Raw genomic sequence first — 14,036 nt, 5'->3', positions numbered from 1 at the left:
TCCATTCTGCCAGTGGTGGAAGAAGTACTCCGATCTTTTACTCACATGTAAGTCAAATTAGCAGTACCACAGTAATTATTTTGTAGAAATATATCCATGGAATACAAAATATAAAGAATATAGGAATACACTTTAAATATACCTGACTACTAAAACTAACATAACAAAATCTAAATTATAAACATAGAATAACCCACTATATACATTAGCAAGTGTGCAATAACATACTATATACATAAGCAAAGTGTGCAAAGTACAATGTTTTGTTCTTTAATACAAAATAATTGAGGTAGTAAATGTGCAAATGTAGATGTGCAAAGTTCAACATGTGCAAGAATATTACAGACTAAAACAGAATGGAGTGTGTTATGTTTTGATATGTGAAACAGTGTAAACTTTGTGATGGAAGACACATTTTAGATAAATCTGATAATAAAGTGACAAATCAGATCAATACAGAAACAAAAACAGACTCAGTAGCTGCAGGTGTTTTTGTGTTTGCTGTGTCTGGGTTAGGTAAGAGTGGTATTACGATGTCTATTTAGCCGTAGTGAAAGAACAAGGAGGCCTTAAGTATCTGTTAAAGAACTGATATTTAAAAAGTTTAAACTTGTACTTGTTCACTCATATTAATATTCAGGTTTAATTCTCTGTCCTGATGATTTACTGTAATGTGTACCTTCAGTAGGTGGAAGTACCTTGAGAGGTATTACTATAGAAATACACGTTCCTGCCTGTTGTTTGATTTAACTCATTAAAAACCAAAAAATATCCGTCCCTTTTGTTTATGTAACAAGAATAAAAACAATAATCATATTCACATTTGCTGGAATAAATATTTTTTATTGACTATAACATAAAAAAAACCAATTTTGCTCAAAGCAAAGCATGTTGATCAAATACATGATCAATAAATACACACACAACTCAATAATTTAATGAATAAATATGTTAATAAATAGATAAATAAATAAATAGACTACATGTTAGCTAATAAATGAACACATTGGTAATGTGACAGAGAGATTTTAGTTGGTGAGTACAGACAAAGCCAGCTGGTCTGCTCTCGTCAGATGGGTTTTCATTTCCTTCCTGATCAGCTCCCAGGATTCAGCACTGTGGCCCTGCACACACAACAACACCAGCATTAGAGATAGATAGATAGACAGATAGATAGATAGATAGATAGATAGATAGATAGACTTACCATTCGCTCCAGGACATGGTGTGAGAGTCTCTTGAAATACATTTGCAGCTTCTTGTTCTTCTTCTTGTTGCTCTGACTCACAATCTAAATTCATTACAAGAAAATAAATATTTAACATGCTTTATTCACCTGTCATGTATTCACAGACCTGTAAAGCTGTCAGGACTTCAGAGTAACAGAGATCTAATTACACGTGTTGCATGCTGTTACTACCAGTTATGTTCTCTACTCACACAGGAGTGGAGGCCGTCAGCCTGCTGGGTCACAACAATGAGAAAGTGCTCCACTGTGGTCTCCTCCCATGATGCAGAGCTGTGATCCTCCTCAAACAGGGAGACCATCTCCTCCAGGATCTGAACTGTGAAACTCAGTTTGTCCTCAGCCTGGAAGAACAACATCAATCTCAATATAAAAAGACATTTATGACATTTTTTTATTTTTAAATATTTATTCCAAAGGTTTGAGGAAGACTTACTGAAGCTTTGGAGGCCTGGCTGTACAGATCATTAGGGAAGTCCACTTCAGCCTCCTCAGTGGTGTTAGTGGAATTATTAGCCTGCATCAAACAAACACACATCATGAAGTAAACAGACAGTAAAGTAAACTCACTGAATGATTTTAAAGAAGTCCACTTACCATAGCATCTATTAGATTCAGAGAGTTCAGACTGTGCTGACTGAATTTATGATCCATCCATCTGCAGCTCAGTGAGGAGGCTGAACTGAACACACTGACAGACATGAGGCACACTAACAACATCCTGCTGAGCATCTTTAAAAAAGAGACTAGTTGTCTTTGTGTGGATGCAAATAGAGATATTAGTCTTGTGAAGTAGTTGATGTGTTGGAGCAGAGCTGCAGAGCCTCATTTATACTGCAGGACGCACCTATTTCACTTTCCTCACCTACACCTGCTGCTGCTGCTGTGGGGCTTTCAGCGGTCAAAGTCAACCTCAAGTCACAAAGTCAACCTCAAGTCACAGAGATGTTTAATGTCACTCACATTTCAGTTTCTAATTAGTGTCTTCATGGGAAAAAAATCTCCCACAATAAAAGCATAAACCAATATCACAGTGAAGCTAAAATATCACGCATTTAAATACATATTAAAAAGGTCTTCTGTATTGTAAAAACAGAAAATGCAAATTATAGAATACCTAAAAGACAACAATTCACTATAAATAATATTACAATTGTTTACTATTCAATATTGTAAAATGATGGGATTATTATAGGAATATTAAAGCGAGTTTTAAAAAACAAATAGAAAATTGTAGACACCCCAAATTAATTGTGATATGACTGATTTTAATAGGATGATGATCTGGGGCTATTTCAACATTTTTATTTTTTTTTGCAGATTTCATCTCCAAGTCTGCACACTCTCCATTAGGCCTACTATTTAAAGAAAAAAAATAATAAATAAATAAATATAAAAATAAAAATATATATAAAAATAATATTAATTCTTCTATTGTCGTAATTGCATCATTGGTTCTGTGTGGACTCATAATAATCCTGATTCAGCAGGTCTAACATGATGAAGCTTTGATTGAGTCCACTAGGTGATAAGAAAGGGAAGTTCCCACAGAGAAAATGAAAGCTGCTCGTGACCGCGGCCTCGAGCTGTGACGCTCGTTCATGTGAATCTGTTAAGTGACATTTCACCTTGTTTTATTGAGAACTATAATATAATGGAGGCTTTAAACGTGAGAACCAGACAGGGGGATTCTCCTTCACCGGTCAATGCATCTACAGATTATCTAAACAATAGCTGTTAATTTACAGCAGGATTTCAACAGTATTAACCTGTTATTGCTAAAAACAGTGCTTTACTGTTAATACAAAAGAAAACCTGTTAAATTAGGCTCATAGGCCGTTTTTTAACTGAACTATAATGCATTCTTAAAAAACAGCACTTTACTGCTGATCAGCTGTCTAAAGTATCATCAGAAACAGTTTCATGCAGTATGTTTTTAATTCTGGGACCTGATCTGCACATGTGAGGCTTGTACATTGTACATGATTGTAAAATCAGTGAATTAGCTTTATTGTTCTTCACTCACATGTTGTTCTGGTTTGCATTCTGTGCTTGTAGCCAGCTAGAGACAGACATTTTGGGAGAAGTGTCAACAAGTCTATTATAGCCTTTTTCCTAACAAGTGCCTTTAATTGTATTTAGTGTGACTATTCCTATGTCTATAACCTGCTAAGTCTATTCATCTAGGCAACAAATAATGTTTATTAAAATGTATGTAAAAAATTACAACCTAAATAGTGCATTAAAACAAATCAGTAAGATAATGTAAAAGAAAGGTGAAAAACAGCTATATAATGTATCTTTAGACAGTAAATTAACTGTAAAATACTGTGAAATTATTTTTTTTAAAAAACAGTTCAAACTGTATTTTTCATTAACAGTACAAAGCTGTAAATTTCAGCGACAGTATAATAATGTTAATTTTACATAAAGGCAACCCTGCTGCCAGCACTTTACTGTTATTTTACTGGGAAATTCTTAACAGTGTACATGATCAATAAATACACAAATAACTAAATAAAATAAAAAACATAAATTTAAAAAATAGACAGCATGCAATCAAATCAATGAACACATTGTGATTTTCACACGGCAGTCTGATGACGTCACTCTTTACGTCACGCAGGCCGCAGCACTTCCGTTTTCACTGTGCATGGAGAAGCGCTTTCTGTTTGTGTTTGTGGACACGCTGCAGTCAAATCTACACTTTTAATTATGAATAATAAATGTTATTAAACCAAAAATAGGCTGGAGAAAAGTCGTTTTTTTTAACGCATATTTTTTGCATCGCAGGGAGATCCTGCAGACTGAATTAAAACTAAATAAATACATATAATAATGATATAATAATAATAATAAGAAGAAGAAGAAGAAGAAGAATGATATTATAATAATAAGAATAAGAATAAGAATAAGAATAAGAAGAATAATTTATTGCCTCAAATATCCAAAATGCAAAACAAGTTAAGTTAATAACAAAACAAGTTCTTAATAAATAAATGTAAAACAAAATAATAAAAAAATAAAAAACATAATTATCAGCAACACGGATTTCATTCAAGAAAAACTAATTATGTGTACTTTAAAAATCGCCATAAATATTCCCATTTTACTCTCAAAATAATCCCTATCGAACAAAATCAATGTGATGCTGAATAATGATCTGTGTTTATGCTTTTATTCTATTATAGGAATTTTCTATGTGGCATTTCTGTGTTTAAAAACAATTTTCTATTTAGCCTTAAAAATCGCAATAATTTTCCTATAATAATCCCATTATTTCCAATATCGAATAATAAACAATATAATAATATTAATAGAGAATTGTTTGTCTTTGTGTTTTTTAAGGTATTCTATTATACATTTACTATGTTAATAAAATGCGTGAAATTTTAACTTCGCTGTGATATTTGTTTATGCTTCTATTGTGAGAGATTTTTTTCCCATTAAGACACTAATTAGAAACTGAAATGTGAGTGACATTAAACATGTATAGTTGAGGTTGACTTTGACCGCTGAAAGACCCACAACAGCAGCAGGTGTAGGTGTGGAAAGTGAAATAGGTGCGTCCTGCAGTATAAATGAGGCTCTACAGCTCTGCTCCAACACATCAACTACTTCACAAGACTAATATCTCTATTTGCTCCAACACAAAGACAACAAGTCTCTTTTTTAAAGATGCTCAGCAGGATGTTGTTAGTGTGCCTCATGTCTGTCAGTGTGTTCAGTTCAGCCTCCTCACTGAGCTGCAGATGGATGGATCATAAATTCAGTCAGCACAGTCTGAACTCTCTGAATCTAATAGATGCTATGGTAAGTGGACTTCTTTAAAATCATTCAATGAGTTTATTTTACTGTCTGTTTACTTCATGATGTGTGTTTGTGTGATGCAGGCTAATAATTCCACTAACACCACTGAGGAGGCTGAAGTGGACTTCCCTAATGATCTGTACAGCCAGGCCTCCAAAGCTTCAGTAAGTCTTCCTCAAACCTTTGGAATTAATATTTAAAAATAAAAAAATGTCATAAATGTGTTTTTATATTGAGATTGATGTTGTTCTTCCAGGCTGAGGACAAACTGAGTTTCACAGTTCAGATCCTGGAGGAGATGGTCTCCCTGTTTGAGGAGGATCACAGCTCTGCATCATGGGAGGAGACCACAGTGGAGCACTTTCTCATTGTTGTGACCCAGCAGGCTGAAGGCCTCCACTCCTGTGTGAGTAGAGAACATAACTGGCAGTAACAACATGCAACACGTGTAGTTAGATCTCTGTTACTCTGAAGTCCTGACAGCTTTACAGGTCTGTGAATACATGACAGGTGAAATATAAAGCATGTTAAATATTTCTTTTCTTGTAATGCATTTAGATTGGGAGTCAGAGCAACAAGAAGAAGAACAAGAAGCTGCACATGTATTTCAAGAGACTCTCACACCATGTCCTGGAGCGAATGGTAAGTCTATCCATCTATCTATCTATCTATCTATCTATCTATCTATCTATCTATCTATCTATCTATCTATCTATCTATCTATCTATCTATCTCTAATGCTGGTGTTGTTGTGTGTGCAGGGCCACAGTGCTGAATCCTGGGAGCTGATCAGGAAGGAAATGAAAACCCATCTGACGAGAGCAGACCAGCTGGCTTTGTCTGTACTCACCAACTAAAATCTCTCTGTCACATTACCAATGTGTTCATTTATTAGCTTACATGCAGTCTATTTATTTATTTATCTATTTATTAACATATTTATTCATTAAATTATTGAGTTGTGTGTGTATTTATTGATCATGTATTTGATCAACATGCTTTGCTTTGAGCAAAATTTATGTTTTTTTATGTTATAGTCAATAAAAAATATTTATTCCAGCAAATGTGAATATGATTATTGTTTTTATTCTTGTTACATAAACAAAAGGGACGTATCTTTTTTTCTTTATATTTTGTATTCTATGGATATATTTCTTTAGTGTTGACATGTACATTTTATTTAATGTTCCTGTTCATTACTTGGATAACCTGCTGCTGTGGAACACAATAATTTCCCAATTTTGGGATCTATCTATTTAGCCAGGCAATAAAACAAACATACTGTGTATATTAACTGCTGCAATACGATCAGTTTTATCACTTTGCTTTCACATTCAATGCTGCACAAGTAGCTAAAACTAAACATGTCTGTAATCTGTTCAGTCTGACCTGTGAGACTAAATTTTGTGTTTGATGTAAACTGATTATTATCAGCCAGAGACGGCATCCTTTTAATATGTGCAGCTTGAAAACTTAATTCCTGCAGTCTTAGAGCAGATACGTAGTAGTATAGCCAGTGTATCACCTGTACCATTTATTCCATTCTGCCAGTGGTGGAAGAAGTACTCCGATCTTTTACTCACATGTAAGTCAAATTAGCAGTACCACAGTAATTATTTTGTAGAAATATATCCATAGAATACAAAATATAAAGAATATAGGAATACACTTTAAATATACCTGACTACTACAACTAGCATAACAAAATCTAAATTATAAACATAGAATAACCCACTATATACATTAGCAAGTGTGCAATAACATACTATATACATAAGCAAAGTGTGCAAAGTACAATGTTTTGTTCTTTAATAAAAAATAATTGAGGTAGTAAATGTGCAAATGTAGATGTGCAAAGTTCAACATGTGCAAGAATATTACAGACTAAAACAGAATGGAGTGTGTTATGTTTTGATATGTGAATTAGTGTTAACATTGTGATGGAAGACACATTTTAGATAAATCTGATAATAAAGTAACAAATTAGATGAATACAGAAACAAAAACAGACTCAGTAGCTGCAGGTGTTTTTGTGTTTGCTGTGTCTGGGTTAGATAAGATAATGATGCCTATTTAGCCGTAGTGAAAGAACAAAGAGGCCTTAAGTATCTGTTAAAGAGCTGATATTTAAAAAGTTTAAACTTGTACTTGTTCACTCATATTAATATTCAGGTTTAATTCTCTGTCCTGATGATTTACTGTAATATGTACCTTCAGTAGGTGGAAGTACCTTGAGAGGTATTACTATAGAAATACACGCTCCTGCCTGTTGTTTGATTTAACTCATTAAAAACCAAAAAATATCCGTCCCTTTTGTTTATGTAACAAGAACAAAAAAACAATAATCATATTCACATTTGCTGGAATAAATATTTTTTATTGACTATAACATAAAAAAAACCAATTTTGCTCAAAGCAAAGCATGTTGATCAAATACATGATCAATAAATACACACACAACTCAATAATTTAATGAATAAATATGTTAATAAATAGATAAATAAATAAATAGACTACATGTTAGCTAATAAATGAACACATTGGTAATGTGACAGAGAGATTTTAGTTGGTGAGTACAGACAAAGCCAGCTGGTCTGCTCTCGTCAGATGGGTTTTCATTTCCTTCCTGATCAGCTCCCAGGATTCAGCACTGTGGCCCTGCACACACAACAACACCAGCATTAGAGATAGATAGATAGACAGATAGATAGATAGATAGATAGATAGATAGATAGATAGATAGATAGATAGACTTACCATTCGCTCCAGGACATGGTGTGAGAGTCTCTTGAAATACATTTGCAGCTTCTTGTTCTTCTTCTTGTTGCTCTGACTCACAATCTAAATTCATTACAAGAAAATAAATATTTAACATGCTTTATTCACCTGTCATGTATTCACAGACCTGTAAAGCTGTCAGGACTTCAGAGTAACAGAGATCACGTTGATGAAGTTTATGCAAAAGTTCAGACAGGAAGACCCTCCCAACCTTCCTGTCTCTATACTCCTTTCACCACAACCACTAGTGTCTAGACTCCAGGTGGGAGAATATACCTAATCTCATCACAGCATAACTACCCCCTTTGATATACTACGTCACAGTGGAGTCTAATCTCTAATTTCTATATTCTTCTTATCATGCATCATGTAGTAAATTATTTTTCAATGGATACAGGATGTCTCTCCTGATTGAATTACTACCAGTTATGTTCTCTACTCACACAGGAGTGGAGGCCTTCAGCCTGCTGGGTCACAACAATGAGAAAGTGCTCCACTGTGGTCTCCTCCCATGATGCAGAGCTGTGATCCTCCTCAAACAGGGAGACCATCTCCTCCAGGATCTGAACTGTGAAACTCAGTTTGTCCTCAGCCTGGAAGAACAACATCAATCTCAATATAAAAAGACATTTATGACACTTTTTTATTTTTAAATATTTATTCCAAATGTTTGAGGAAGACTTACTAAAGCTTTGGAGGCCTGGCTGTACAGATCATTAGGGAAGTCCACTTCAGCCTCCTCAGTGGTGTTAGTGGAATTATTAGCCTGCATCACACAAACACACATCATGAAGTAAACAGACAGTAAAGTAAACTCACTGAATGATTTTAAAGAAGTCCACTTACCATAGCATCTATTAGATTCAGAGAGTTCAGACTGTGCTGACTGAATTTATGATCCATCCATCTGCAGCTCAGTGAGGAGGCTGAACTGAACACACTGACAGACATGAGGCACACTAACAACATCCTGCTGAGCATCTTTAAAAAAGAGACTAGTTGTCTTTGTGTTGGAGCAAATAGAGATATTAGTCTTGTGAAGTAGTTGATGTGTTGGAGCAGAGCTGCAGAGCCTCATTTATACTGTAGGACGCACCTATTTCACTTTCCTCACCTACACCTGCTGCTGCTGCTATGGGGCTTTCAGCGGTCAAAGTCAACCTCAAGTCACAAAGTCAACCTCAAGTCACAGAGATGTTTAATGTCACTCACATTTCAGTTTCTAATTAGTGTCTTCATGGGAAAAAAATCTCCCACAATAAAAGCATAAACCAATATCACAGTGAAGCTAAAATATCACGCATTTAAATACATATTAAAAAGGTCTTCTGTATTGTAAAAACAGAAAATGCATATTATAGAATACCTAAAAGACAACAATTCACTATAAATAATATTACAATTGTTTACTATTCGATATTGGAAAATGATGGGATTATTATAGGAATATTAAAGCGAGTTTTAAAAAACAAATAGAAAATTGTAGACACCCCAAATTAATTGTGATATGACTGATTTTAATAGGATGATGATCTGGGGCTATTTCAACATTTATTTATTTTTTTGCAGATTTCATCTCCAAGTCTGCACACTCTCCATTAGGCCTACTATTTAAAGAAAAAAATAATAAATAAATATAAAAATAAAAATATATATAAAAATAATATTAATTATTCTATTGTCGTAATTGCATCATTGGTTCTGTGTGGACTCATAATAATCCTGATTCAGCAGGTCTAACATGATGAAGCTTTGATTGAGTCCACTAGGTGATAAAAAAGGGAAGTTCCCACAGAGAAAATGAAAGCTGCTCGTGACCGCGGCCTCGAGCTGTGACGCTCGTTCATGTGAACCTGCAGTGACATTTCACCTTGTTTTATTGAGAACTATAATATAATGGAGGCTTTAAACGTGAGAACCAGACAGGGGGATTCTCCTTCACCGGTCAATGCATCTACAGATTATCTAAACAATAGCTGTTAATTTACAGCAGGATTTCAACAGTATTAACCTGTTATTGCTAAAAACAGTGCTTTACTGTTAATACAAAAGAAAACCTGTTAAATTAGGCTCATAGGCCGTTTTTTAACTGAACTATAATGCATTCTTAAAAAACAGCACTTGGCTGTTTAAAGTATCATCAGAAACAGTTTCATGCAGTATGTTTTTAATTCTGGGACCTGATCTGCACATGTGAGGCTTGTACATTGTACATGATTGTAAAATCAGTGAATTAGCTTTATTGTTCTTCACTCACATGTTGTTGTGGTTTCCATTCTGTGCTTGTAGCCAGATATAGACATACATTTTGGGAGAAGTGTCAACAAGTCTATTATAGCCTTTTTCCTAACAAGTGCCTTTAATTGTATTTAGTGTGACTATTCCTATGTCTGTAAACTGCTAAGTCTATTCATCTAGGAATAAAATAATGTTTATCAAAGTGTATGTAAAAAATACAACCTAAATAGTGCATTAAAACAAATCAGTAAGATAATGTAAAAGAAAGGTGAAAAACAGCTATATAATGTATCTTTAGACAGTAAATTAACTGTAAAATACTGTGAAATTAATAAAAAAACAACCAGTTCAAACAGTATTTTTCATTAACAGTACAAAGCTGTAAATTTCAGCGACAGTATAATAATGTTAATTTTACATAAAGGCAACCCTGCTGCCAGCACTTTACTGTTATTTTACTGGGAAATTCTTAACAGTGTACATGATCAATAAATACACAAATAACTAAATTTAAAAAAAAAAACATACATTTAAAAAATAGACAGCATGCAATCAAATCAATGAACACATTGTGATTTTCACACGGCAGTCTGATGACGTCACTCTTTACGTCACGCAGGCCGCAGCACTTCCGTTTTCACTGCATGTGGAAGCGCTTTCTGTTTGTGTTTGTGGATGCTGCAGTCAAATCTACACTTTTAATTATGAATAATAAAGAAGAAGAAGAAGAAGAATTTCTTGCCTCAAATATCCAAATGCAAAACAAGTTAAATAACCTATCTTAATTAATACATTTAAAAAATAAAGCTTAATCAGTGACACGGATTTCATTAAAAAACAAACTAATTCTGTGTCCTTTAAAATCGCCATAAATATTCCCATGTTACTCTTAAAATGTTCCCTATAGAAAAAAATCTGTGTGATGTTGAATACTGAGCTGTGTTTTTGCTTTTATTCTATAATATGAGTTTTCTATGTGGCTTTTTTAAAAAACTTTACAATTTTCTATTTGGCCTTAAAAATCGCAATAATATTCCTATAATAATCCCATAATTTCCAATATCGAATGGTTAACAATAATAATATTATAAATAGTTTTTTTTAAGTATTTATGCATTTACTATGTTATTAAAATGCGTGATATTTTAGCTTCGCTGTGATATTTGTTTATGCTTTATTGTGGGAGATATTTTTTTTCTCATTAAGACACTAATTAGAAACTGAAATGTGAGTGACATTAAACATCTCTTTAAATTGAGGTTGACTTTGACCGCTGAAAGCCCCACAGCAGCAGCAGCAGCAGCAGGTGTAGGTGTGGAAAGTGAAATAGGTGCGTCCTGCAGTATAAATGAGGCTCTGCAGCTCTGCTCCAACACATCAACTACTTCACAAGACTAATATCTCTATTTGCATCCACACAAAGACAACTAGTCTCTTTTTTAAAGATGCTCAGCAGGATGTTGTTAGTGTGCCTCATGTCTGTCAGTGTGTTCAGTTCAGCCTCCTCACTGAGCTGCAGATGGATGGATCATAAATTCAGTCAGCACAGTCTGAACTCTCTGAATCTAATAGATGCTATGGTAAGTGGACTTCTTTAAAATCATTCAGTGAGTTTACTTTACTGTCTGTTTACTTCATGATGTGTGTTTGTGTGATGCAGGCTAATAATTCCACTAACACCACTGAGGAGGCTGAAGTGGACTTCCCTAATGATCTGTACAGCCGGGCCTCCAAAGCTTCAGTAAGTCTTCCTCAACCTTTGCAATAAATATTAAAAAGTGTCATAAATGTGTTCCTATAATGTGATTGATGTTGTTCTTCCAGGCTGAGGACAAACTGAGTTTCACAGTTCAGATCCTGGAGGAGATGGTCTCCCTGTTTGAGGAGGATCACAGCTCTGCATCATGGGAGGAGACCACAGTGGAGCACTTTCTCATTGTTGTGACCCAGCAGGCTGAAGGCCTCCACTCCTGTGTGAGTAGAGAACATAACTGGCAGTAACAACATGCAACACGTGTAGTTAGATCTCTGTTACTCTGAAGTCCTGACAGCTTTACAGCTCTGTGAATACATGACAGGTGAAATATAAAGCATGTTAAATATTTATTTTCTTGTAATGCATTTAGATTGTGAGTCAGAGCAACAAGAAGAAGAACAAGAAGCTGCACATGTATTTCAAGAGACTCTCACACCATGTCCTGGAGCGAATGGTAAGTCTATCTATCTATCTATCTATCTATCTATCTATCTATCTATCTATCTATCTATCTATCTGTCTGTCTGTCTGTCTGTCTGTCTGTCTGTCTGTCTGTCTGTCTGTCTGTCTATCTGTCTATCTATCTATCTGTCTATCTGTCTATCTGTCTATCTGTCTATCTATCTATCTGTCTATCTATCTGTCTGTCTATCTATCTGTCTATCTATCTATCTATCTGTCTATCTGTCTATCTATCTATCTATCTATCTGTCTGTCTGTCTGTCTGTCTGTCTGTCTGTCTGTCTGTCTATCTGTCTATCTATCTATCTGTCTATCTGTCTATCTGTCTATCTATCTATCTGTCTATCTATCTGTCTATCTATCTATCTATCTGTCTATCTGTCTATCTGTCTATCTGTCTATCTATCTGTCTATCTATCTATCTATCTATCTATCTATCTATCTATCTGTCTATCTATCTATCTATCTATCTCTCTCTAATGCTGGTGTTGTTGTGTGTGCAGGGCCACAGTGCTGAATCCTGGGAGCTGATCAGGAAGGAAATGAAAACCCATCTGACGAGAGCAGACCAGCTGGCTTTGTCTGTACTCACCAACTAAAATCTCTCTGTCACATTACCAATGTGTTCATTTATTAGCTTACATGCAGTCTATTTATTTATTTATCTATTTATTAACATATTTATTCATTAAATTATTGAGTTGTGTGTGTATTTATTGATCATGTATTTGATCAACATGCTTTGCTTTGAGCAAAATTGTTTTTTTTTATGTTATAGTCAATAAAAAATATTTATTCTAGCAAATGTGAATATGATTATTGTTTTTATTCTTGTTACATAAACAAAAGGGACGTATATTTTTTTCTTTATATTTTGTATTCTATGGATATATTTCTTTAGTGTTGACATGTACATTTTATTTAATGTTCCTGTTCATTACTTGGATAACCTGCTGCTGTAACACAATAATTTCCCAATTTTGGGATCTATCTATTTAGCCAGGCAATAAAACAAACATACTGTGTATATTAACTGCTGCAATACGATCAGTTTTATCACTTTGCTTTCACATTCAGTGCTGCACAAGTAGCTAAAACTAAACATGTCTGTAATCTGTTCAGTCTGACCTGTGAGACTAAATTTTGTTTTTGATGTAAACTGATTATTATCAGCCAGAGACGGCATCCTTTTAATATGTGCAGCTTGAAAACTTATTTCCTGCAGTCTTAGAGCAGATACGTAGTAGTATAGCCAGTGTATCACCTGTACCATTTATTCCATTCTGCCAGTGGTGGAAGAAGTACTCCGATCTTTTACTCACATGTAAGTCAAATTAGCAGTACCACAGTAATTATTTTGTAGAAATATATCCATAGAATACAAAATATAAAGAATATAGGAATACACTTTAAATATACCTGACTACTACAACTAGCATAACAAAATCTAAATTATAAACATAGAATAACCCACTATATACATTAGCAAGTGTGCAATAACATACTATATACATAAGCAAAGTGTGCAAAGTACAATGTTTTGTTCTTTAATAAAAAATAATTGAGGTAGTAAATGTGCAAATGTAGATGTGCAAAGTTCAACATGTGCAAGAATATTACAGACTAACACACAATGGAGTGTGTTATGTTTTGATATGTGAAATAGTGTTAACATTGTGATGGAAGACACATTTTAGATAAATCTGATAATAAAGTAACAAATTAGATGAATACAGAAACAAAAAC

The 14,036-nt window shown here is 34.2% G+C and overlaps 4 protein-coding genes across 4 annotated transcripts; 2 read left to right on the top strand and 2 right to left on the bottom strand.

Moving 5' to 3' along the window:
- Positions 1–1,028: 1,028 nt before the first annotated feature.
- LOC141758509 (interferon a3-like) lies at positions 1,029–1,978 on the bottom strand. The gene is made up of 5 exons (XM_074620007.1): positions 1,844–1,978; positions 1,683–1,763; positions 1,441–1,590; positions 1,208–1,291; positions 1,029–1,124 (listed from the first exon to the last, which is right to left on the bottom strand). Exons 1-5 carry the CDS (start codon positions 1,976–1,978, stop codon positions 1,029–1,031), a joined length of 546 nt encoding a protein of 181 aa, XP_074476108.1.
- A 2,946-nt stretch (positions 1,979–4,924) lies between these two features.
- On the top strand, positions 4,925–5,913 carry LOC141758516 (interferon a3-like). The gene is made up of 5 exons (XM_074620020.1): positions 4,925–5,059; positions 5,140–5,220; positions 5,313–5,462; positions 5,615–5,698; positions 5,818–5,913. The coding sequence occupies exons 1-5, from the start codon at positions 4,925–4,927 to the stop codon at positions 5,911–5,913; spliced, it is 546 nt and encodes a 181-aa protein (XP_074476121.1).
- A 1,705-nt stretch (positions 5,914–7,618) lies between these two features.
- LOC141758513 (interferon a3-like) lies at positions 7,619–8,815 on the bottom strand. The gene is made up of 5 exons (XM_074620015.1): positions 8,681–8,815; positions 8,520–8,600; positions 8,278–8,427; positions 7,814–7,897; positions 7,619–7,714 (listed from the first exon to the last, which is right to left on the bottom strand). Exons 1-5 carry the CDS (start codon positions 8,813–8,815, stop codon positions 7,619–7,621), a joined length of 546 nt encoding a protein of 181 aa, XP_074476116.1.
- Positions 8,816–11,517: 2,702 nt separating this feature from the next.
- On the top strand, positions 11,518–12,889 carry LOC141758555 (interferon a3-like). The gene is made up of 5 exons (XM_074620093.1): positions 11,518–11,652; positions 11,733–11,813; positions 11,897–12,046; positions 12,199–12,282; positions 12,794–12,889. The coding sequence occupies exons 1-5, from the start codon at positions 11,518–11,520 to the stop codon at positions 12,887–12,889; spliced, it is 546 nt and encodes a 181-aa protein (XP_074476194.1).
- Positions 12,890–14,036: the final 1,147 nt, after the last annotated feature.

This window comes from Sebastes fasciatus, chromosome 20, assembly GCF_043250625.1.
Source record: "Sebastes fasciatus isolate fSebFas1 chromosome 20, fSebFas1.pri, whole genome shotgun sequence".
In the NCBI taxonomy this organism is placed as follows: domain Eukaryota; kingdom Metazoa; phylum Chordata; class Actinopteri; order Perciformes; family Sebastidae; genus Sebastes; species Sebastes fasciatus.
Note: the sequence above shows the minus strand (reverse complement) of the source record. Positions and strands in the feature narration are given on the sequence as shown.